This window comes from Rhinolophus sinicus, linkage group LG09, assembly GCF_036562045.2.
Source record: "Rhinolophus sinicus isolate RSC01 linkage group LG09, ASM3656204v1, whole genome shotgun sequence".
NCBI lineage: Eukaryota > Metazoa > Chordata > Mammalia > Chiroptera > Rhinolophidae > Rhinolophus > Rhinolophus sinicus.
The window spans coordinates 39,707,696-39,733,778 of record NC_133758.1 but is presented as its reverse complement, the minus strand read 5'-3'; the positions used below and the strand labels follow the sequence as shown (position 1 = coordinate 39,733,778).

At 36.8% G+C, this 26,083-nt stretch overlaps 1 protein-coding gene across 7 annotated transcripts in view; it reads right to left on the bottom strand.

The window, feature by feature from the left end:
• The window catches only part of OSBPL1A (oxysterol binding protein like 1A), a 211,418-nt gene that overhangs the window by 102,898 nt on the left and 82,437 nt on the right, over positions 1–26,083 (bottom strand). For 3 of the 7 annotated variants that reach the window (XM_019741214.2, XM_019741215.2, XM_074340214.1), the window contains one exon: positions 17,679–17,785. The exons of 1 other annotated variant lie outside the window; for it this stretch is intronic. In XM_019741214.2, the coding sequence (XP_019596773.1) occupies positions 17,679–17,785 (107 nt within the window). Of the gene's footprint in view, positions 1–9,966; positions 10,146–10,263; positions 10,843–17,678; positions 17,786–26,083 lie in introns of those variants that run through there. 3 more of the 7 variants (XM_019741220.2, XM_019741219.2, XM_074340216.1) reach the window with 3 other exon arrangements.

Below are 26,083 nucleotides of genomic sequence, written 5' to 3'. Positions count from 1 at the left end.
CTGAGAGGGATCAGTGAAGACTGAGAAAAAGGAAGGATCTGGAAAGCTTGACATAGTAACAGTTGAAGGAATTTGGAGATGTCTGGCCTGGGGAAAGGAATTTACTGGTTGATCCAAATAGCAGAGGAATTGTCAGAGAGAGGAAACATACCTTTTCTGTGATGCTGCAGAGCACAGACTTGAAATCATGAATTTAAAAACAAGAAAAGAAAAAACTTCACCTTAGTCTAAGGTTTAACTTTCTAGTATTTACAGTTTCCTGCAATGGAATGGGAGGCCCTAAGAGATAATTCATGTATAACTGTAGTAGCAGCAGGAAGAGAAGGAGCTAATATCTAGCTCTTTCTGTCTCATACCCTCCCACAATCCTGTGAGGTAGTATTATTAATGATGAGGAAACTCAAGCTTATTCAATTTACATGACCTGCTAGGATCATATAACTAGTTAAGTGACAGAGCCGGTACGCAAACACAGGTTTGGCGATTCAGGTTCCAAGTCGTAACCTATATGTTTACATTACCTACGAGTTTACATAGTACATAAAATGACCATCTAGGAGGCAGGAAGTTGGAGAGAGGATTTTTGCAAATGGAGGAAAATTAGATGGCCTCTAAGATCCCTTTTATAATTTTGTGGTAACATTTTCCCCAAGTTTCCATCTGATTTTTAAAATTTTTCCTTTGATTCCATGATTTATAGAAATTTTGTACTCCTAAATATGGCTAAAGATCAAATAATAATTTCATTATAGAATATATTAAATTTCCTATCAAATTCTAGCACTCAGGTAAATCATTCCCTGGTTTTCAGTAACATATTTTACTTTATTAGTTCCCATGTACAAGTGAAGGTAGGCTTGACTTTTCTCAAGTATATCAGTTTCCTGGTCCCATATTTTATATATCTGTGGTGATTCAAACATTTCTTCATTTTCCTATGCTAACTCTAAGGACAAGAAAAAATTGTTTTCAATTAAGCATTTATCCTTCAAAACACATCTGGTAACCAATCTAAAGCACAGAAAGAAGGATAGAAAATATAAAAGTAGAATACAGATATGTAGGCTTAAATTAACTCTTACATCCATGGAAACCTCAAGAGTCATCCCTGCTTTATGCAGTTGTTTTTTCATCCAACTGAGGGAAAAGAAGGAACTAAAGAGAATTGGAGCTGTGCACCCTCCATCACACTTCAACCGGAGCAACTTTTGAATGGTCTGAGAAACAACGGAAAATTACTGCTCTGTAGGGCAATTATGGTCCAATGTAAAAAGAGATAGTTTGGTATGCCTGGAGTTAACATTTGGATATAAAAAGTGATTAACTCTACTTATAAAAAAATTGTTTTCTCCACACTTCACTACCACCAGGATGGCTACCATTGAAAGAAAGAAAGGAGAGAGAGAAGGGGGGTGGGGGGGGAGAGAGAGAGAGAGAGAGAGAGAGAGAGAGAGAGAGAGAAAGAAAGAAAGAAAGAAAGAAAGAAAGAAAGAAAGAAAGAAAGAAAGAAAGAGAGAAAGGGTAGGAGGGAAGGGGGAGGGGGAGGGGGGAAGGAAGAAAGAAAACCCAGAAAATAAGCATTGGTGAGGATACAGAGAAACTGGAACACTTGTATGTACTGCTGGTGGGAATGTAAAATAGTATAGCCACTGTGGAAAACAGTATGGCGGGTCCTCAAAAAATTAAAAACAGAATTACCATACGATTCAGCAATTCTACTTCTGAGTATATACACTACAAATAACTAAAAGCAGAGACACAAAGAGATACTTACACACTCATGTTCATAGCAGCATTATTCACAACAGCCAAAAGATAAAGCAGCCCAAGTGCACCAGTGATGGATGAATGAAATAACAAAATGTGGTGTATATATACATACAATGGAATATTACTCAGCCTTATAAAGGAAAGAAATCTAACCCATGCTATATAACATGGAGGAAACCTGAAGACATTATGCTAAGTGAAATAAGACAGTCAGAAAAAACAAATATTGTATGACTCCATTTATGTAAGGTACCTAAAATAGCCAAATTCAGAAACAGAAAGTAGAATAGTGGTTGCCAGGGACTGGAGTGGGGGAGAGAGGAGAATGGGAAATTGCTCTTTAATAGGTACAGAGTTTTAGTTTAAGAAGACAAAAAGAGTTCTGGAGATGGATGGTGGTGATGGATGCCCAACAATCTGAATGTACTTAATGCCACTGAACTATACACACTTATAAATGGTTAAGATGGTAAATTTCATGCTATGTGTATTTTACCACAAATAAAAATATTTTTTTTCCAAATATTGGTCTAAAATGTATACTGAGTTTGACTTGCATTATCATGAAAAAAATAAGCTCCCATTGTAACATATACCATATATTTTAATTTCAAATTATCTATTATAAAGTCAGTATCAAAATGCATATACTCTTGACATAAAACCATAGTATAAAGTCCAAATATATTCCTAACATTTTAACAACTATTTACTTAGTTGTTATTACTTACAGAAAAATCCCAAAATATAATCATCATATACCTGAATGCACTCTGGGGCACAACCACATGCAACTAATTCACGAGAGAATGCAGTAAATCCAGTGATTTCAAAACTAGAAAAATAGCTATGAAAATAGAGAACAATTTCTGATATGGTACTAGGTAGGACCTACAAGAGATGGAACCTACACAACCACTGTGGACGAGCCATAAAATCTGGCTCTGAATTCTCTAAAGGACAAAACAGAGTGAGATACAAAATTATGCCCTTTTAATTGTCCACAAGGAAAAAATGTATACCAGGAGGTGCCAAAAAAATGTATACACATGACTTGTATTCACCTTTTGTTATCAGTATATATTGAGTATTACAATTTTAATAGTCTTTTCCTTTCTTAAAATGTGTGTGTGTGTGTGTATATATATATATATATATATATATATATATATTTGGCACCCTCTGTATATCAGTTCTTTCGGGGAAAACACTCCCTCTTTGTCTTTACCTCTAATTTCTCATTCAGAGTAATATACAAGGGAGGAAGTGTATTCAAGGTCAAAATAATCAGTAATGTCATTAAAGCTAATTCTTTAAATGCCCCTCAACAGATACTGAGGGTTTAATTCCAACTTACAACTCAGTGAGAGTCATTTTTTAGAAAACCAAGAAAATATAGACCAGGCTGCAGCTTTCTGACGGTCTAGTGTAATTTTAAGATAAAATTTAGAAGACCTAGAAAAAAATGGAGAAATTCTGTATCTTCCAAAAATGTGACCTCTACCAAGCACAATTTTCACAAAAAGACAGACATTTCCTATTGAGAACCTGGAATACAGGTATTCTGTGCAAAACCTGAAGACACTGCCATATTCTTGGCCATCTGCTTATTTCTAAAGTTGGTATCCTTTTGTTAAACTGAAAATTATCTTATATATGGCCACATCAGCCTTGAATCAAGGCGGACTATCTTCTCTAATGGATGAATTTTCCTAATTCAAGCCATACTCGTATGTGACACGATGGGGTTGTTCTTCAGCACTAAATTTGGAGGCAGAATGCTGCATTTAGCTCTAAGTGGCCCTCCCTCCTAGCTACATAAACTTGAAGAAGTAGCTGACTCTCTCCCCAGGCCCTGCTCTTCTCATCTGTAAAATAAAGGAGAACAGATCAATTATATCAATCATATCAAACTGTGTTTTATGGAGGTGCCTTCACTTCCATCTATCTTATGTACTGGCATCCACCTTACTCCCCAATAAAACCTTTGAAAATCACCAGACAGGATGCTCTACAATCTAAGATTGAGTCCATGATCTGGGGATTTTGAACAACTAATCCATAACACAAAGTAAAATAAAAGTAAGTGAAGAAAATATTCAAAATTAAATCACTTCTATCACAAGGAAGAGATATTACTAAGGAGAATTAGTCACAAGCTTCCTTTTTAATTCAGTTGTTTAGAACCCGGAACAAATAAATCTCTCCCATAGAAACATTATTAGAAGTGAGCTTACTTTCTCAAGTAAGCTCAAAGAGGCTTGGGTGTCCTGAATGTAGCAAATAATAAATATTAGCTACAGGAACAGATGATGTCACTACAGGCTAGGATCCAGCCACCAGATGTAACACGTCTCCAGCCTGGGACGTTATGGGCTCCCTTGTACCAGAGGACAGACACCTTCCTGATCCTCTCAACTGCTGAGCAGAACTCCTGTGCCTCTTGTCATTCTGATCACCACCTACTGCTTCCCATCAGGGCTTTTATGATCCAACACCCCATGCCACAAACCACTCTTACTTCACTTCTCTGTCCCTGAATTGAACACTAAATCCTTTCAAGATATTTTTCTGAAAAGAAAGCATGGGAAGAGTATCTTACATAAACCGATGGATTTATTCTTAACTCATTTGAGTCTCATAGCAACTCATAAAGGAGAGGTGGGGGGGGGTCTACGTTAATAACCCTGTGTCACACAGGAGGAATGTGAGGCCTTGGAGTAAACTGACCAGAGTTATACTCGTATAGCAAGAAAAAGGTGACTAATACTGGAGCCCCAACCTCAGGACTCCAAACTACAGCAGGTTTATATTCTACCATCTATGCTTTCTTCAGAGGCCTTCCATGCTCTCTCTGACTTTGTCATGAGTTGGATTATATAAGGAATAACAAAGATCACATGGTATAATGGTGAACCTTTGAGCATCTGAGGAAAATAAGCTTATCCACTTTTCCTCTCTGGCGCTGGAGCCAAGGTGTTGAGAAGGAAAGAACAAGATAAAATATGTTGAGCAGATAATGGAAAAAATCTTCCAAGTCTTGGGGGGTGGGGGATAGAAAACTGGAGATGACAGAAGAAAAAAGTGGAGGAAGGAGGCAAGTGAATGAAGACAACACCCAAAGTATTAAGGGATAGAAAAGAAGTGAGGGGTGAGGGAAAAAGAGGAAAAAGGTGAGCAGCAAGGTGGGAAAAGAAGAAAGGAGATAAATGCCAAGCAATGAAAAAAGGAAAGAGTTGGGTAAGAGAAAAAATATGTACGTAGTTAAGACCTTCCAAAAGTTTAGGTATTTTAAATATTGGGAGGGCAGTATTCTACACTACATACATTAGCATTCCTCAGTCTGGAAAGATGCAGTCTGGGAAATACATTACTAAAGTCTATTAGTTAAAGTAAGCAGTGATACTAGAACTGAGAAATATACAATGTGAAATCTGAAAAATAACAAATTTTGAACAAATTATTCTCTTTTAAGAGACAACGAATAAAAAAAGTACAGACCCCAGGGAAAAATGAACTCAAAGAAAAATGATAGAGATAATAAAAATTAATTTAAAAGGAAAAGATGAAATAAAAAGCTAAAGGCAGTTCTTCAAAAAAAAATAATCAAATAGAGAAAGCCTTAATGGGGCTGATTTTTAAAAGAGAAAAAATTTATTTGGAAATATCCAAATGAATATTGGGAAAAAGAAAATGGAAAAAATTAGGAAAAGGAATAATTACAGATTCAACATAAATTAAAAAGACAATAAAATATTATGAACATCTTTATAATAATAAATTTCAAAACTTAAATGCAAAGAATAAATTCCTAGAAATATAACTTGTCAAAGCTGATCCAATAAGAAACAGAAAACTAAAATACTCCTATAACCATTAAATACATCTAACTAGCAATTTTTTAAAAACTCATAAAATAAGATGGTTTTATAAGCAAGTTCTACTAAATTTTCAAGGAACAGACCATTTCAATTTTATACAAGCTCTTCCAGAGAAGAACGAAAGAGGAATACTCCCAGAACTCATTTTATGAGACCAGGGTAACCTTGATACTAAATCCTGATGAAGACAGAACAAAAAGAAATTACAAGCCAATCTCACTCATAAACAGATGATAAAACCCAAAAGTAACCAAATTTAGGAGAATGTTAAACATAATGCATCATGACCAAAATAGGCTTACTCCAGGTACATAGTATGGTTTATTACAAGAAAAACAGTCTAAAAATATAATTTGCCACCTTAACAAAATTTTTAAAAACCTTGATTATCTTTCTTAATAGATGCAGAAAGAACATTTGATAAAAATCAGTACCCCTCTCATGATAAACATTAAGAAGTTCAACAATATAAGAACGCAAGGGAAGTCTGATAAATGGTATTTGTGAAGTATCATTCTTGACAGTGAATCATTAGAAGTTAGAAGCACGCCTTTCCTAAAAATCAGGGATGAACACTGATTGCCACCATCTCAGCTTCTAATCAACAATGTCCTGAAACCCCTAGCCTGGTCACCACATTTCCATGAGTAGCCAGAAAAATAAATAACTAAGAGATATGAGGAATGAAAGAAAGGAACAAAACTGTAATTAGTCATAGACCGTGTTTCCCCAAAAATAAGACCTAGCCAGATAATCAGCTCTAATGTGTCTTTTGCAAAAATTAATATAAGACCCAGTAGTATAGTATAGTATAGTATAGTATAGTATAGTATAGTATAGTATAGTATAGTATAATATAGTATAGTATAGTACAGTATAGTATAGTATAACTGGTCTTATAGTAAAATTAGACCCAGTCTTATGTTATATTATATAAGACCCGATTAGACCCAGTCTTATGTTATATTATATAAGACCCGGTCTTATTTTACTATAAGTATTTTACTTTACTATAAGTATTTTACTACAGTATTTTACTTTTACTATAAAGACACATTAGAGCTGATTATCTGGCTAGGTCTTATAGTAAAATAAGACCGGGTCTTATATTAATATTTGCTCCAAAAGATGAATTACAGCTGATTGTCCGGCTAGGTCTTATTTTCGGGGAAGCACGGGATTATGACTGTCTACAGAGATGGAATCACAGTCTAGCTTCATTATTTCTACTTTCTTACTTCCCATTTACTCCTCCTCTCCTTGCTGCCATCTGGCTTCTTCCTGTGTCATGCTTCTAAAACATCCCTCAAGGACTGCAATGACCACCTGGCTACCAAATCTAAGGGACACGTTTCAGCTGTTATCTCACCTTCTTGAACCGCTTGTCTCCCCTGGCCTCCCCTCTTCTGCCTCTTCTCTTGCCTCTCTGGCTGCTTTTTCTCAGTGCTCGCCACTGGCTCCCTTTCTAAAAAGGTATGCAACCTTTTCATTTTCAACTCTTTCAAGCTATACTTCTCCTAGGTGATATTATTTACTCCTTCAGCCTCCATCACCATGTTTATTCAGGTGACTCTCAACACTAATGAGGCCCAAATTTTTACTGGACAAGTAAGGACAGTCTTACTGGGATGTCATCATGCCCAAAGGGGAACTCTTCCTCCCCTATTCCCTTTATTACAGTGACTTATGCCCTAACCCTGGGAGTCATCTATGACTCCACCTTCTCCCTCATTCCTCATAGTCAATCTATTAACATTATCAGCTCTTATTTATGTCCTTTTCTTATCATTAAGGTAATTCTTTTTTTTTTACTTTTTTATTAGTTTCAGGTTAAAGAGTTTGAATCTTAATCTGGGCAGTTAAAATCACTGAAAGATTTTAATCACGGGAGAGATTTAATCAGCTTTGCTCCTTATGAGAAGGATTAGAGGACAGGCCTTGAAAGCAGGGCCACCATGTAGGAATTCAAGAGATAATAATACCGACATGTCATTTATTTTTGAAGTCTCTCTCTGCTCTGTATCTTCCTTTCCTTTTCTACTGCCACCAACTTGGTTAAAATGCTGATTATCTCTCTTGAATTCCTGTACCTGGTCTCCCTGCTTTCAAGGCCTGCCCTCTAATGCTTCTCATAAAGAGCAAATCTGATTAAATCTCTCCCCGATTAAATCTTTCAGTGATTCTAACTGCCCAAATTAAGATTCAAACTCTTTAGGCCTAATTTACCATGTCTTCCAAGAAGATCCTGCTTCTACTCATCTAGCCTTGATTTTCCCACCCTCTGTTCCAGTCTTAAAGAACTATTTGCTAGAATTCATCCTTTCTGTTCCCTCTGGATATGGTGTGCCTTTTCTAAGGAGCTTTTTAGTCATTTGGCTCCTTTGGTAAACTCTTAAGTTTTATGATGACAGACTGACATAGCAGTATCTGACAAGATAAACATTCTGTAAATACTTATTGAATTGAGAAAAAATTTTTACACAAATATTACATAAAGTATACTATATGAAATACTATATAAAGTATATAAAGGAATAGATATCAAGCCTATGGTGGAATTATAGAAATGTATTGAATTATATCCTTAACATTCTGAAGTTAACATGAGAGTAAAATTATATGTGCCTATAACTCATTCAAAATTCATCATATAGGGTCTAAGGCAGGCACTGCACTCTCTAATAGGAATACGGTAGGGGAACAAGATAAACAATTGCATGCAGGCTACAGTCTTGGTATCATTCTGAGATACAAAAACTTATCAGGATAAATCTTGGGTCATTCATATCAAGCATGATAAGCCACACACACACACACACACACACACACACACTCACACTCTCTCTGTCTCTGTCTCTCTCTCTCTTCATGTTACTAATTAAAACCTTATGTAATTTTGTTCAAAACTCCACAAGTTATCAAAATGAAAACCATCTTCATTTTACATAAACTTCATCTTTATGTTTAACTAAGTCCTAGCTGCTTCCAAAATTAATTTGTAGCAGTGTGTTTCTGGATTACATGTGCAACAAGCTAAAAATTAGGACTATATGTTCAATAATGTAGACCAAGTAAAAATTCTAAATTTCCAATTTTTAAAGTAATTAACGTTTTCTTATAATCCTCATGGAGCTGATAAACACAATTACGTATATGAATGCCAGAAATACTAACGATACATTTATAAAAGCTGTCTAAATGGCAAATGTCATACATTGTATATAGAGCACAGCATAGCATTGCATAATCATGTTATCAATGATTCTGTGGACAATATTTAAAAAGCACTTGAACTATATATACTACCTTGAATGTTAGATTTACTTTTAATATAGAACATCTAATAAGCTTTTTAATTTTCCCTAATTCTGCAGGTGCACAACTGAGAGTAGAGAGATGTGGGTCACTTTCTCCATCCATGAAATTCCCCAAAATTAACCTTTAAAGAGCTTCTAAAGAGGGGAGACTAGAGTCTTGCAATTATATTCACAGTGATACAAATTCCTTTAAGATCCCAGAGTCTAGTAAACGTACCTAGTACTGGGACAAAGGCTGAAATAGCTTTCTGGTCTTCATGTTCAGATTAAATATCTACTCAATCTAAACAGCTACCTTGCCAAAGTCATCAGCTTCAGGACTGAAATCAAACATTATTTGGATCAGAGATTAACTCTGGTGAGTCCTCAAACTGAAATGAAAACTTACATTTAAGATTCCCAAATTCTAGCCTACACATTACTCCACCAACACGCATTTTAAGCATTTTTCTCTTTTGAAAAAGATTCCCGCTAAGCAATGCTATGTTTTCAAAATGAAATGCTTTCATTCTGTCTTTGAACCTAATTCAAATTAAGCAACTTTTAAAAGCTTTCATAACTCAAAACTGTGCTAAGCTCTTCCCTGGTATCTCCCCCCCCCCCCCCCCCAAATCCAGAAAAACACCAGCACAACAGAAAACACAAAACACTAGCCACATGTCTGAACGCTAGGGAACGTGATTCTCCTCTCGTTTAGGCTACAAAGAAAGCCTATGAGTAATCAAAAATCCTTAACCAAAACAAAGTTGAAAGCCACCTCCCCACTCCCCAGCCCCAGTGTAACTGCCCTTTCTCTCTTCAATCCACTCATGCATTTTTCCTCGTTTTCTTGGAATTTTAGTGGCCTCTGAACAGCAGATGGTTAAGTTCATCTCAATGTCAGTCAGGGCACAGACATGCAAAAAATCACTAACTTGGAAGGTTATTTAGGACAATAATGTCTTTCACTGCCTTTCCCCTCCCACTCCGGCCCCACTTGACCTACTACCAATATTTACCTTTAAAAAATATTAGTCCACGGGCTTTTCTCCCAGGGGCTCTTCCTGTGGGAACCCGATGCAAACGTAGGGCCGGCAGGAAGACCCCAGAGCCGGGTAGGGTCTCCCAGCTTTCCGTACCCCTCCCCACACGCCCACGGCTGCAGTCCGCTCTGTACACACCCGTCCAACTATTCTTGGATCTACTCACATCCCTCGATCTCGTCTGGCTGCCCTGCCCTCTTCACTCCCCAAGGTTCTCTGTTGTCCCAAGGCTGATCCAGTAAAGCCCCCAGCAAGCACACACACCCAACACACCTGAGCCAAATCTGGGGATCCCAGCTCGCGCTCCACCCTGCGCTTCTCCGCCAGCTCCAGCACAAATGCGCTCGGCCTGTTCCTCCACCTCCCCTCCAGCCGAGCCAGGAGGCGCGACCCAGGGCGGCACCACAAGGTCTCCCTAAGTCACCTCTGCGCCGTGCGGCCCACCCCCGGCTCCAGCGAGGTCGAGCAGAGGCGCGGCCCGCCCGCCCGCGGCCCAGAACTCCCGGGCCCCCAGAGGTCCCCGCTGTGCTTCTGGGCCACAGAGCCGCCCTCCAGGGCTCGCTGGGGACAGTGCGTGCAAGCGGCACAGGGATGGCGGGCAGCTGGCGGCTTGCGGTGCTGCTGTCGTCGTCCAGTCCCTCCTCCTTCGCCCTCCCCTCTGCGTCGCCTAGAGGCGCAGGTAGGAACCTGCTACGGGGCGGCGAGAGCCTGCACTCTGCCTCTTAGAGCAAGATACAGGACTGCTGGCCCGGAATTTTCGGGGAAGGAAGTCAGGAAACTGCCACTCATGCTCTGCGTGCATCCCGCGGAGGCGCCTGCAAGGTCCTAGAGTGGGCTGTGTGCGCAAGCCCTCTGCTGGAGATGACTGCCCTGACAACTTTTAAATGGCCAGCAAGCCCCTGGGGAAAAGCAAAGAAATCCTCTTCTGGAGTCTTCCATGTCGAACATAACTGACACTCAGGCTTACACTGAAGTGTTAATGTTTCCAATTCCAAACAAGGACAGAGCTGGTCTTCACATATTTATTTTTTATATGCTTCCTGGGCTACCATTTGAACAATTAGGAAAAACAACGATATTAATCCCACTAATGTGAAACCTACTTAAGAGGAAATAGATGGTTTCTCATTCCAGCCAGGCTTGAAGGGCCCAAAGGACAGGAAAACCTACCACATAAATACTACACTTGAGTGGGACGTTCAAGCTAATGAAAATTCTGGTTAACTATGAGGCTGGGGGTGGGGGGAGGTCAGACTTTTTGTTCCAACAGTAATTTTAAACCTTTCTAACATGCATAAATCTGTCCTCAAACTTTAGGGAAGAGTAATACCGAACAAAATTGATTACTTCTTTGACAAGATCCTAGGGTAATCTCACCGTTCCAACAGCGGTGGCTGTATTTGCACTACAGATGTAGAATGTGTAGAATATAACACAATGTCATACTCAGAAAATTTGGAATTAGTGTCAGTGAGGCTTCATGGTGTCTTTGAAAAGCCAGTTTGCTTTCTTTTTTCTTTTTTTCATTCTAAATTGATAACTAAATAGTATTATATTTCAAAAATTCTTATTTTGGCAGTACAAGGAGCCCTTGCTACAGAATCTTTCTCCCAAGGCCCTGAAAATTAGAGAATGAATTCAGTTTACAAAGTAGTACTAGGAAGCAAAAACAAAACAATGCACAGCATAGGCTACTTTGTTTTAGAAGGCAATTTACAGGTCACCTAAAATGTGCCAGGCACTATACTAAGTACACATAAAATAGCTCATTTGTATTCTGGAAATGGAATTCCTGAACATATTCATTTGTTCAAGGTCAAGAAAGCAGACTTTAGATCTTGATTGGTCTGACCCAAAAGCTTCTATTCTTTCCTTTGTACAATCATTATTCACTTATCCAAATATTTATTAACTGTCTACTACATGCCAAGTACAATGCTAGACACAGATCTTACAAAAATAACTAAGATACAGTTGCTTACTTAAGGAGCTCCAGTTCAGTAGCTATATAGGCAAGTAAATATATAATGATACAATGTGATAAATGCTATAATAGCAAGGAACTCATGGACTAGGAGGAACATTTAACCTGTTTTGAAAGGTAGCACCTGAGATTAGGAAATGGTGGCAGTAATCCAGCAGAGCCATCCTGAGAATTTTATCTAGCAGAGTGGCAATGGGGAACTTGTGTGTTAGGTGGGGAGAGAGAGAGTAAAGGGAGATAGACAACTGAAACACAGGACATAAAAATGACAGAACTTAATTAAAGTTGAGGATGAAAAAGAAGGATAAACCAAAGACAGCGCTCATATTTCTGGCTCGAGTTACTGAATAGGTGGTAACTCTGAGTTGTATTGATGACTCAGTTTTAGACACATTTGTTTTGAAATGCCTCTGATATAACCATATGTAAATGATCGAAAGGCAGCTGGACATACTGGTTCATAGCTCAGGAGAGATCTAAGGTGGAGGTATCTGAGTCATCATGGATTTCTGGTTGGAGTGGGTGAAATCATCCAGGGAGAATGCTGAGGCCACCCACAGAAAGCTAGAGAACACTAACATTCAAGGCTCAGGCAGAAGAAAAGATGCTTTAGAAGATCTCTGGCCCGAAAACTGAGAAGGAGCTGAAATAAAGGAAATAAAAGCCCCTAAGAGATAGGCACCATGAAAATCACAGAGAAGAATTCCAACAAGCAAGCAGGAGTCAACTGCCAGACCCTTCCAAGGACAAGATAATTAAAGGGTGTCCTCTGATTCATCAATAAGGAGATATTGGTAAGAGTGGTTTCAGTGGACCAGTTGAGGAATAAAAAAATAGAAACAAAATAGAAACAAATATCACATTTTCAAAACTGGAACTGGAAAGGGATATAGGGAGATAGAAGCTATAAGGGAGTATAGACTTCAAAAGAAGAGAGACACTGATTTTGAAGCAGGATGGAAGGAGACAGATGCCTCCAATGAAAGAAGAGAAAGATAAAAATTGGAGTTAGGGAGTGGTAGGGAGCTGATAGCATGTATTAATACAATGATTGTCTAATGTTTAACAAAGAATTTTGCTAAGAGTAGAGGGAAGCTAAGAAACTGTAGAGATGAGAAACAGAAAGGTAAAAGCCTGAAAGATATAAACATCAGGAAATGAAAAAGAGACTATGGACACAAAATGATTAAAGGACTCTGAACAGCACAGGAAGCTAAATGAATATTAGAGACAACAATGTTATAGAGTTACAAGCCTACAAGAGGGTATGGTTTCTCTCCAAAGACATCAGCATCTGGTCCAGAGCAGCAGTACCTTTAGGTTGGCTCCAATTTAGAGTCTGAACCTTTCCATTACATCACAAACTTAGCATCATTATCATCCCAATCACACATTTGGGTTACAGCGCTTCAGCAGTTAGGAGACTTAACAGGGAAGTATAAAAACATATGATAAGGGAGCTTACACTAAATTTGAATAGGCAAGTTCCCACCTAGGAAAAACAGGTTTGTCTAATATCAAGAGGAGCTTGATAATACACACAACAAGAAGGGCACCAATGACGGCTTCTGTGTGACATTTTAACCACTCTGATACTACCCTCTATGAGGAAAACTACAGAAACAAAACTAATTCACGAGACTAGTTACTAGCCTTTTGATTGAACCTTTAAACTAGGTTAAAGAAAAATCACAGCATTTACATTCTGTTACAGTTTGTCTCCCAAGTATATCACCCTAAAAACATTTAGTAACTTTCCCTGTACCATATCAATCACAAACGTTACAGCTTATTTTATTGAAGTTTTTTTCAACATAAGTGGTGTTATTTACAAGTACAATACACCTACATAATGCCTCATTTTTGTATAAGTCATGTGGAAACCTCTAGTATCTGGATCGTTTCAGAGCACTCCCAAATAAACAAAGAACATCCACGTACCACAGAAATGGAAGGCCCCAAATCTACGCAATAAGGCCTGTGCTCACTGTAATCCCCTAAGTTTCTCACACAGAGCCAGATTTCTTTTACTGTGGACATAATTTTACCAACTTCGGTTATTTGGTTTTCATTTTAATAAACAGGAAATCTAAAGAGTAAATCAAAAGTATTTCACTGCTAGAGACAGGCACACAGTTGATCTAAAAATCAGAGAGAATTTTTTAAAATACATATGGTGCCATAAAGAACATAATCAATAATAATATTGTAATAACTTTGCATAGTGACAGATGGTCATTAGACTTATCAAGATGATCACACCATAAGGTATATATTAGGTTGGTGCAAAAGTAAATGCGGTTTAAAAGGTTAAAAATAACTGCAAAAACACAATTACTTTTGCACCACCCTAATAAGTGTCAATGAATGTTGTATACCTGAATCTAATATACCGTATTTTGCCATGTGTAATGGGCTTCCAAGTATAATGCGTACCCACATTTTTGGCTCAAACTTTCAGGGGAAAACATCTTTCGTTTTAATTTTTTAATTCAAATTTTTATTTGTTTACATTTAAATACTTGTTTTTTGTATTATAAAGGAATTTCAGCGTTTATTTTTTAACATTATGGTACAAGAAATTTTATGTAACAAATAATTACAAAACATAAGAACAGATAGATACAGATAGGTAGAAGAAATTTTATGTACCGGTAACAAATTTACGATATTTACCCATCATAAAAAGCCAAGAACTCTTTGACCTTGCATTTTCATTGTAAGTTCAAGAAAACCTATTATATATTTCAGGGTATTATTTTGTATATGGATATCGTTATTGATTTCTAGAGTTACACTTTTAACTCATAAGCATAAACAAAAGAATTAAAAACATTTGTATAGACATGAAATTAGTACTACCCATATATAATGCACATCCTTATTTTTCCCTCACAAATTTGGGCAAAAAAATGCACATTATACATGGCAAAATATGGTAATATTGTATGTCAACTACATTTTAATAAAAAACTTTTCAAAGGAAATCACAATAGTAGTTATGAGATATTTTGAACTCAATAATAATAAAAATTTGGCGTATCAAAAAAAAACAACCATAAAGAACAAAAGAGAATTCAAAAAGCATTAGCAGGACTGGTCCATTTCATCAAAAAACAGAATGCACAAATGTTATCCCCTGAAGGCACCTCTGTGTTAAGGCACAGGGTAATTACACACAAGGACAATCGTAAGGCACCCAGAAAAGATACAATTAAGTTTTAAAAATTTAGCTTAAGAATAAATGTGTAACATTTAGAATAACTGTCATCATAAAAACAGTTTTGCTGCCCTAGGGGCTGGGATCTCTTACATCTATTGGGTCCCTAACATTGTGCCAGGTACTATACAAGGTATTTTGCCAATATGATCTCATTTACTCTTCAAAACACTGTTTTGATTGGTCATCATTTTGAAAAGAGATTGTATTTAAAAACTGAGGCAAAGAGAGATTAAATAGCAGAGCCAAGAACCAGATGCAGGTCTAAGTGCATTTAAAGCTTATGACTGCTCTTTAATAAAATTTCCAGATAATAGAAATATAATTTATGATGCCAAATAAGGCATTATAGTACATAATTATTCCACTAGGACCTCAATTAAACTATAAAATTCCTACACTGTAATTTTTAGCCGTTTGAAAAACTAACTTCAATGATGCCATTTAACTTTCAAATATTTTTAAGGCTTTCTCATTGTCTATAATCTATTTCTCAGAAAATCCATGTTTTCTACCGAGAGTCTCACAGAGTTGACATTTCACAGAATTACTGAAAGGGAATCATAAAGACACTCTAAAAGTTTGAAGCAATAAATGCCATTTACTAAATGTATACTGTGTGTCACACAAAATGCTAATACATACACTATATACATATTACTCATCTATACATATTTGATCCCCACATGTGACTCTGAGGTGTCTCTATATTTTTTTATTTTACAGAAACTCGTACCCAAGGCCCCACAATTGACATTTAAAAGAAGTCCATTAGACTTTGAGACTAGTGCTCCTATCAACTTTCTATACGGCCTCCCTTATCTAAAAGACGAAGACATCCAGGTTCAAAGAAGTTAAGTAGCCCATCATCACTTAAATAACAAGTAATGAGGATGGAAACAACGCAATGATTCCATGAATAGTCATATTTGCTTTAGATACCACCACCTCCTCCCAAAAATGAGATAAAACCAATGTTAAAGACACAAAAGCTTCAAGATGCCATCAGAGGAAAAGAGGTCACAAGTGTTAGCATCCAACAAGAGTATCTGTTGACTTTTACTCAGGGCTGACTATGTGTCAGGAATTATGCTAAGCATTTTGCTTATATTATCCTATTTAATCCTCATGACAAATTTAAGAGGTTAATTAGTGTGAACTTTAGCCTAATAGTCTTGCACATCTACCAGAGAGGTGAATACCTAGGCTACTTTTTAAGCAAATAGTTTAAAAATTAGTATAGGTTGGCTTCTCCAGAACTTAAATTACTTCTAATCTACTGTTCACCTTAAAACTATACATCTCTTAAAAAAAAAAAAGTTATCAATGCATCCACCAGGTACCACATAAGAGATGTGAATGAAATTTGGTTTTACAATGTACCTGAATCCCATCACATTATAATTTGCAATGCTATCATCCTATTTAGATGACTAAATCATCCCTAATTTAAATAAGCTAGAATATGAGTATTAGAAGAATCGACCATAAAATGTTTAAGCAATTACGTATGTTTTCCTACTAATAGAATTCTGTTGAAAGACTTTCTGTAAGTTTGTTTTAAGTGAATTCAGATTATTATTTACATATTCTCGAAATTAAATATATGGAATTTGTGGTTAACAAACACAACATTTAAAAATTTTTATATGAATTCACAAGGCTTCCATTCTAGTCATGGCAAAATCAAATTTTAGATCTTTACATATGAGAGAAACATAATAAAACCATTTCCATCTATCTTGTTTTACCAAAACCTAATCTCTAACCAAACAGTGCATATAAATTGTAATGAGAATAAGAAATTTGGTGTCAATCTAAAAAGTTGATTGTACATATATGCAGAAATTAACAAAAGGGGAAGGAAAGCCTATTGCTACTTGGCTTGCATTAAAATCATAAAAATGGGGGAAAAACATAAAACAAGAAAAATTCTAGTTCAGGCAACCCAAACACATCTTTACAACTTTTCAGTCCTTAGAAAAAGAATTACTGATGAATAAGTGTACCACTCTTACTCACATTTGGAAAAGCCAATGGCAAATTTTTCAATTAGAGAGAGCAAGGAAAAGAGAGCACAAAAAAACATTTAACCCGTTGAGCACAGTTTACATAGGTAAGTATAACAGCACTCTATAAATAAAAGTGTTATTTATTTTCATATAAAGACCTGTGGTTTCTAGAGTATTTTTATAACCCTCTTACTGAAATGTTCCAACAACCCTGAGTAGAACAACTTTAAAACATACTTGTTAAATATGGCTATACAAATCAATTAGATGATATGAACGGAAGTTATTTCAGAATCATCTTGCTTAATCAAGAATAAATAAGTTCTAAATTTTGGTGAAGAATGAAGCTTTCATTTCCTTTGTTAAGACTATTTTCTCCTACCTTTGGACATTTTGAAAGCAGTGACTTATTGGATGATCCAGTATGTGACTCTGAAACAATGGTTAAAAAATTCAATTCCGCACTACCTACCCCTTCTTGTTTAGTGAAGAGATTAAGGCAATCACTCAAAGCTACACAAGTTTCTCTAGAAGCTTCAGAGACAACTTCAACTTTCTGAAGAAATGACGGAAGCATCTCTATAAATAAAAAAAAGTAAATCAGATGAGTGGGATTTTAAGTAATCAAAGTAAACTAAGACAATAAACATTTTTATTTCTACTAACTTCATGTTTCCTTCCACCTGTCTTAAACAAAGCATACAATATGTTCCTTGGGCATCATCATTAAGCACCTACTATATGCAGGGCACACAAATTGGTACAGAAAAAGAAAGGATGAAGCCTTGTCCTATAAAGGCATATATCCTACAAGGAGAATCAAGTTTATAAATAATAATATAATGTTTAAGAAAAGCAGCTGGGAAGAAGGACTGATAGCACTAATTATAAAATATTAACACTTCCTTTAGTGATATTCTATGCTAGATAAGCAAAGTGCTAAAGAGAGACAAAAATAATTCTGTAGTTGACATGATGGCTAACATATCTGAAGGTGGCATTAACTCAACTTTCTCTAGTTCTTATTTGGATAAATGTTCGGCATAAATAGGTCTTTTCACTGTCAAAAATGTGTCCCTGTGGAATTTCAGTATCTCTTAATATATGTTTAACTTGGGAGCAAAGAAATGGTAGTACAGTTGGGCCTCCTTATCCACAGGTCCCACATCCAAGGATTCAACCAACTGCAGATGGAAAATATTCAGGAAACAAATGTTACATTGTTGCTGACGTGTACTAGTTAAGCCTACAATGGTTCCCGTCTGTACTGAACATGTACAGACTATTTTTCTTGTCATTATTCCCTAAACAATACAGTGTAACAATTATTTACATATCATTTACATTGTATTAGTGTAAGTAATCTAGAAATGATTTAAAGTATACAGGAAGGTGCACGTAGGTTATATGCAAATACTATGCCATTTTATATAAGGGACTTGAGCATCTGCAGATTTTGGTATCCTTGGGGTACCAGGCCCCACAGATACTGAAACGATACTGTATCAGTATCTTCTCAAGTCCTCTAAAGAAAATCTTAATCCGTTACAAAAAACAATACAAAACAAAACAAAGAATGCTGGCAAGAGAAAGCTGCAAAATGCACACACATCACTTAAAAAACAAGGGAAATATCATATCCTGTCCAGATTAATTCGAGAGAAATGCACTTAGTTGAAAAAGTTTTGGACTTTATGTTAATTATACATCAAGATCCTTTAAATCTTTCCCTTTCATCAAATACAAATCATAACATTCAGAAAGCTTTTCACAAAAAAATAACTTAAAAGGAGAAAGACAAATTGGTAGCATCCCTTGTATTTCAAATAACCCTGATTTATTTAAAACAGTCTTAAAAACACAGTAAACAAGGTAAATAAACAAAAGCAATCAAGTAAATCCAAACGCCAGCAATTTGCAATTAGGCCATAAAACAGTGGGTCCACCAAGAAACAAAAATTTTCAAATAAGAAATAGAAAGGAGGGGGTGGCCGGTTAGCTCAGTTGGTTAGAGCACGGTGCTAGTAGCACCACGGTTGCCAGTTCAACCTCCACATGGGCCACTGTGAGCTGCACCCTCCTTAAAAAAAGAAACAGAAAGGAAAACGAAATCTACCAAGAATACATAACAAATTATTCTTGGTTTTGGTTTCTAGGTGATAAAATTGTGATTATCCTTTTTTTTTTAATTTTTCAAATTTTCCATATAAATGTGATTTATTATACCAAAGATAAGTCCTTTTCCTGGAAAAATTATTCCTCAAAACTCCTAAGGCAGAAGGGGGCAACGAAAGGAAAAGGTCAGAGTGAATGAAGGTATAAAACAACCTTTCATTAATAGCTGGATATAAAGACCACGTGACATTTTATCATATTTTTCATCTTATGGTACAGTTTCTTAGTGTTAGCTACTCTTAATAATATCCAAATGACTGAAAATTACTATAATCTAAAATAAATGTGATTTAAACATACTTTATTTTTCATTTTGAATCTTTAAAACACATGTGAAGATTTATTCTGTACTTAGTTGCTAAACTGCGAATGAGAATACCGTATGCTAGATGCCATATGACTTAAATAGTACCTCAACAGATGTCTCATGCAGAGCTGCGGGCTGCGTACTAAGAGGAAAAGCACAGGAAAAAAACAGACACAGCCTCTGCCTTCCATAAATGTTCTGGGTAATCTAGTAATTTTCCACTTTCATGGTACAAATGATAGGAAGATGGAAGCATTGTTGCTCATGGATGTACTGCTTTTATTAAATACCATCACATGCTTAATCATCTCCAATGTTATCTACATTTTAGATATTTCACACTTTAGCTACACAATGATCAGCAGAAAACAAACATTAAATAGCCAAATACATGTTTAGGAACACTGACAAGTTTTTAAACAAAAGTGATTCTACAAGCTCTCAAAAGACATTCCAAGAAATATTTAGTAAGACAAGTTTTTATAAGAATCCATTATTGAGCGAGTGCCAAATTCTTTTGTCCAAAACAGAGTCAAAAGTTACCTAATCTCTCTGATAATCTAGTGTTTAAACAAGTTGTTGGAATTAGGATTCACTTGCACAGTAGCACGATGTAAGACCTGAAGGATTTAGGCAGACACTCCAGCACAGGGCATCGAGGCCAGGCGGGTCACACTGGCATGCTTCTTATATAATGATGTTTGCATTCGGTTATATAAAAAGAAAGAAAACGGCTAAGCTTCTAGAAAAGTTCCCAACTGGGAACCACTGCAAATATATCTTAGCCAATGAATATTTAGAGACTAAGCTGTAATGAATAAATGTAAAATGGCCAGTATGTTACCTTAATTGGTCTACCACACAAATTGGACACTTAATTTTGGGGAAAATGTTCCTTTTTATACCAAAATTATTTTTGAACTCAGGAAAGATGGTAGAAGACAAGCTTATCTTTAGAGGCATGTATAAAAAGCTCACAATCTGTCATTTCCATGATACACTGTACAATTTTTTGGGTAAGTTTTAAAACTTACGGAAATACTTGCTTCTGTTAACAAACTAAACCCTAATACAGATGACCTTTATTGTTCTCCTAATATAGAAAATGTCCACATTCCTTAGACTAACACTTAAGATACTCCATAAACTGAGTCTGTCTCAGCCAGACTGTTTTCCTGGGAATATTTGTTTTCCTCGAAATATTCTTCTATTTTACTGCCTCCAAACCTTTGTTTAAGATGTTTTCTCTTCCCTGAATATTGGAAATAATAATTATTCACTTTCACAAGTTTCCCCACGTAACTACATCTAACTGCATCCTGGAACATTCCATGGAGGGAAATGGAGGAATCTGAAACTGAAAGCAGTGTGGTCAGAGAAGAAGCTGTTGTTGTAACTTACAGGAACATAGCTGTGGCCTCTCTTAGCGCATTCGTAGGGAAATACAGAGAAGATAACAGTGTGGAGAGAGAATACATATGGTAGAGCAAGAATTTAAGATGACTCCAAGGCTTTGGAAATTGTGTGAATCAGCAATACAGTCTTTGAGATGAAGAACACAAGAAAGAACATCAGGGCAAGAAAAGAGAAGGAAAAAGTTGACGGGAAAAATAAAGAGGATTTCTTTATTATGAGTTGGAAACTTCTGCTCCACATCAATCCCAGCATACCCTTTAGCTTCTGAATAGGAGCCCATGAGGATTTGAACAACACCTCAACTACAGGAGCCAAGCTAATATTATTGTCCTCAACAAATTCTACCTTTCACTGTCCATCAAGGTATAAATCTATAAACTTTTCTAGTTCATAGATCAAATGTTTAGGGGTAAATATCGAATTTTTTGTTTATTCCAGACTCTGTTGGACAAGAGCAGAGTGGAGCAGGCTGCATGGGGTCAAACCCTGACTTAGGTTTCCACTAGCCATGTGACATTAGGCACATTACCTAAACTCTCTGTGCCTCAGTTAGATTATCTGTAAAATGGACATAATAGTTGTATGAACTACATAGGTAGTTATAAGGAATAAATGAGTTAATATATGTAACGTACATAGAACACACAAAAAGGTTGTATATATTTGCTGTTATTCTAGATAATACAATTTGTGAATTATTGATATGTTTTACATTAGAAAGAAAATGGGACACTTGTGGTACCTGGCAAACTAAGTTGATGGGGAACCATCCTTCAACCCCAACCCATAAAGATGTTGAATAACATAACATATCGCAGAGTTTGAAAGAACAAAGTCCCCAATCTGCCAGAAATCAAAAGAAAAGTCAAAGCTGATAAAACAGGCATATGCTAGTGAAGCCTGGGTGGGGAAGTCCAAGGACAGAGGTGGATGTCAGCTAGGGGACTGAGAGCTGAGCTTTCACACCCACCCAAGGGGAGGAGACGTGGTTATGGTCTCACAAAGCAAAGGGCTAAGGCCTGTGTAGGGCTAGACCCCCAGTGAAACCAACAATGGAAAAACTGCCCTTAGGCTCAGGGAAGAAGTGAAGGATGGCATTTTTTCTGCCTATTGCTCTGGGTTGGTTGGAATCAAGAGAAATAGGAAGTCCTAGCTTGTGCCACACCTAAGTATGAAATCCAATTTTAAAACTTGTAGCCCAGAACCAGAAAAACCTTTATATAGCCTCAACAGAAACAGAACAAGGCTACTGTGTAGGGACACTTCCATAATCCAGAAGACAGAAAAAAAACAAGTCTCCCTGAAGATGAGCTCTCAATAAAGTTATAATCCACTGTGAGAGAAACAATCCTTCCCCAGGGACAGTCAGCAGACAAAACAGAATTAGCTCCACAACAACTTGAGCCATAAAAACGTTCTGAAAAAGACTTTACATTTATGTTTTAAATATGTGAGATAAAATTAGAAATATGTTATATGCAATAACTTGTCCCTATAGAAAAAGTTAAAACTTTAAAAAACCACCACCTAGAATTATAAAATACAGTCACAAAAATTAAAAAGTCCAAGCATTAAACAGAAAAATAGATCCAACTGAGAAATAAATTCAAATTAGAAAATAAATCTGAGTAATTACGCAGAATGAAACACAGGAAAATAGAAATGGAATGAAAAACTAAGGGGTGGAAGGTAAAATGAGAAGTTCCGACACATGTCTATAAGGAGTTCAGGCAGAAGAGAACAGAAAGAATGAAGCGGCGAAATTTGAAGAGATAATAAGAACCTTCCTAGATTGAAGAGAGATAATGAGTGAGTCTTTGAATTAAAAACAGAGTCCCAGGCAGCATATATATATAACAACAAAAGTCAAACCTAATGACAGAATAAAACTGCAGAACACCAAAGTGAAGACCTTAGAAGCAATGAGAGCATAAAAAAAAAAAAAAAAAAAGACACATTGCCTATCAAAAATATCATCATTAGAATATCAGAAGCCAGAAGTTGGATTCACATCTTCAAAATGCTAATGAATGATAACTCTAACCTAACTAGAGTGAAATAAAGATTTAGGTAAGATAGAGATTTTTTACCACTCACAGACCCTCAGTGAAAGAATTACTCAAAGATTTACCTCAGTTAAAAACTGAATCCAGAAGAGAGGAGTAGGATACAAAAACCAATGGCATTAACTGAGGAACCCTAATGGTGAAAGAATGCAGAGAACATTCCTCTACTGCTGGCTTCTTCCCCATTTTGTTTCTCTCCATAAAGTCTCATTGACTTGTATTTATTTGCTTACGCTTCATATTTACTAATTTGACAGAACAAATTAGTACTTGTTTCTCCCCAAGTTCCAGAGGAATAAGTTATAAATGTATAAGCTAAATAAGTTGGTCACTCATCTTTATCTACTCATTCATTCAAAACATACATACGTATATGTGTGTTAGTGTTTGTGCGTGTGTAATCTCACGTGCCCATATGTGCCATGCACGGTTAAGATGCATAAGGTAATCAGCAAATAAAACAGACAAAAATTCCTGCCCTCGTGGTTCATATTCTAATATGACAGGCAGACAATCAGCTACTTGTACATACGTATATAGGAAGTTTAACTGATAAACAAAAAAAACAAAGCAAGGTAGAAGGTAGGGGACAGCAAGTGTTGAGAGGACTTGCAAACGTAGATAGGATGAAGTATCAGAAACGTCCTGGGAGGGAACAGTGGGCCAACTCCAAAGGGACCTGAAAAGAATTTTAAAAAGAGATTACTCACAAAGGAGAGGAGGGTTAGTGAACTAAGGAGACTGACATGCAGGACAGTTATCATGCTGGAACAGAAGAGCAAAGGGAGGGAACACTGTTGCTAAGCACAGCAGGAGCTGGTGTTATCGGAATGGGGCCACCCAGGCAGAGGAACCCTCAGCACTGTAAGACCACAACCCAGCTAGACGGATTGAGATATCCCGACCTAAATCTCCTCCTACCCCTCCACCAATGTCCTGACAGGAGCTCCCATTGGCTGAATGCCATCGGAAGTCCAAGGGCAAGGAAGCCTGTAGGGATCCAAGGCCCAAGGCACCACGCAGGGCTGAAAACGGATGTGCAGGAACCAACCAGCGCTGGTGGGAGGAGAAAATCAGAGGTTCTGTTTGGGTTAATACCTGGGGCAGTAAGGATATGAGTGAGTAGCCTAGAGAAAAGTCTGGTAGGCAGAGGGGCCGGCATAGGACAGGCCTGAGGCAGGAGTCAGCCCAGCTCTTCCAGGGACAGCAAGAAGGCCAGTGAGGCTGGAGAGGAGCAAGCAAGGGGACCTAGGAGATGAGGACAGAGAGGAAAGGGGGACTGGCAGGTCTGTGAGTCATTGAAAGGACTTCATCTTTCATTCTAAGTGAGATGACCTGAAAGCTAATGGATGTTTTGAGTAAAGGACATCATACACTGATGTTTTAGAAGGGTTCCTGGGCAGGGACTCTACGGCCGAGGATGGAATCTGAGGGCCAGATCAGGAGGCTGTTTTAATGGTCTATGTGGGAGATAGACCATGGTGGCAACAGTGAAGGGGGCAGTATGTTTGCCAGAACCCTAAGACTTTGATGGGAGAATTTTTTTATTTTTTTTTTAATAGATTATTTTATTAGTTTTTTTTGGACTATATTGAATTTCTTTAAATGTAGTCTTTAATGATTGCTGTGGTTTTTTTTGTTTGTTTGTTTGTTTTTATTGAACTGGCAACCTTGTGGTTGAGAGCCCACTGGCCCATGTGGGAATCGAACCGGCAGCCTTCGGAGTTAGGAGCATGGAGCTCTAACCACCTGAGCCACCGGGCCGGCCCTTGATGGGAGAATTTTAAGTGGGTTGAATAAGAGGGCTTTTCCCTTAAGATTTGTATTCTTTTAGATAACTGAAATGCTGCGATTTTTTTTAACCAGGGATTCAGTTATATACATCTAGTAACATTCAATAAAGTGTATGCATTAAAGATGACACGTAAAGTAATATATCTTTTCTGGAAAGTAATTTACCAGTATGTATCAATAGGCTCAAAAATGTTAAGATGTTTTCACCCACTAATCCCATTTCCAAAAATCCTTCAGTAATAAAGTAATGTGACCAAATATAAATGCACGATACAATATTATTTATAATAGTAAAAAACTGGCTACTATTACTTAATGGTATATTTAGGGTTTTATGGAAGAACAGATTGACTACCTGGCCTTCAGGAAGTCTCCTGAAAGTTTTATTAGTTTGGGTGATTTTATTTGTTTCTGCGACTAGGCTTTTGGTAAAGATAAAACAGGAGAGATTTCAAGATTGCACTCTTTGAACTTTGAATGGTATGTTGCCAATGCCAGATACATAAATTTTGGCATTCATCTAGAGAGAAATCATGTTTAAGGTCCATTCATGAAACTGAAAGTGGTATTACAACAGAGGGACATTTCAGACCTAAGGCACAGTGTTTGGTCAAAAGTGTTTACAGGGGTCATAGAACAGAATAATTATAAATAAAGCTGAAAAATCAGGTTGAAATAGGGCTAAATGCCAAAAGTCCCTAAATTCTAAATAAAGAGCATTTTATTCTATAGTTTCAAAGACCCATAAAAGATTTTTTCAACAGAAAAAAAACTATCAAAAATGTATCTTTCTAAAATAAATTTGGCAAGCAATAATGCAGTATTACACAGATTTTAAGTTGGAAGCATTCCTGAAAGTCTTCTCATTCAATTCCCTTTAAGGACAGAATTCATGGGGTGGGAGAGGGGTGTCTCCCAGAAGGAAGAATAAAGGGCAGGCTTCTTCAGTAATTGGGATTTGAGGTGATACAAAGTAAACTATAATGGTAGAAGTTCGAATAACAAGGAAGGGAAATGAGTCTTAAAGTTCATAAAATTTTGTGCTAAATTGTCAGACAATGAACAATTTCAAGCACAAGATCTGGATTCTGTCCACAGACATTTTAGTTCCTCATCTTG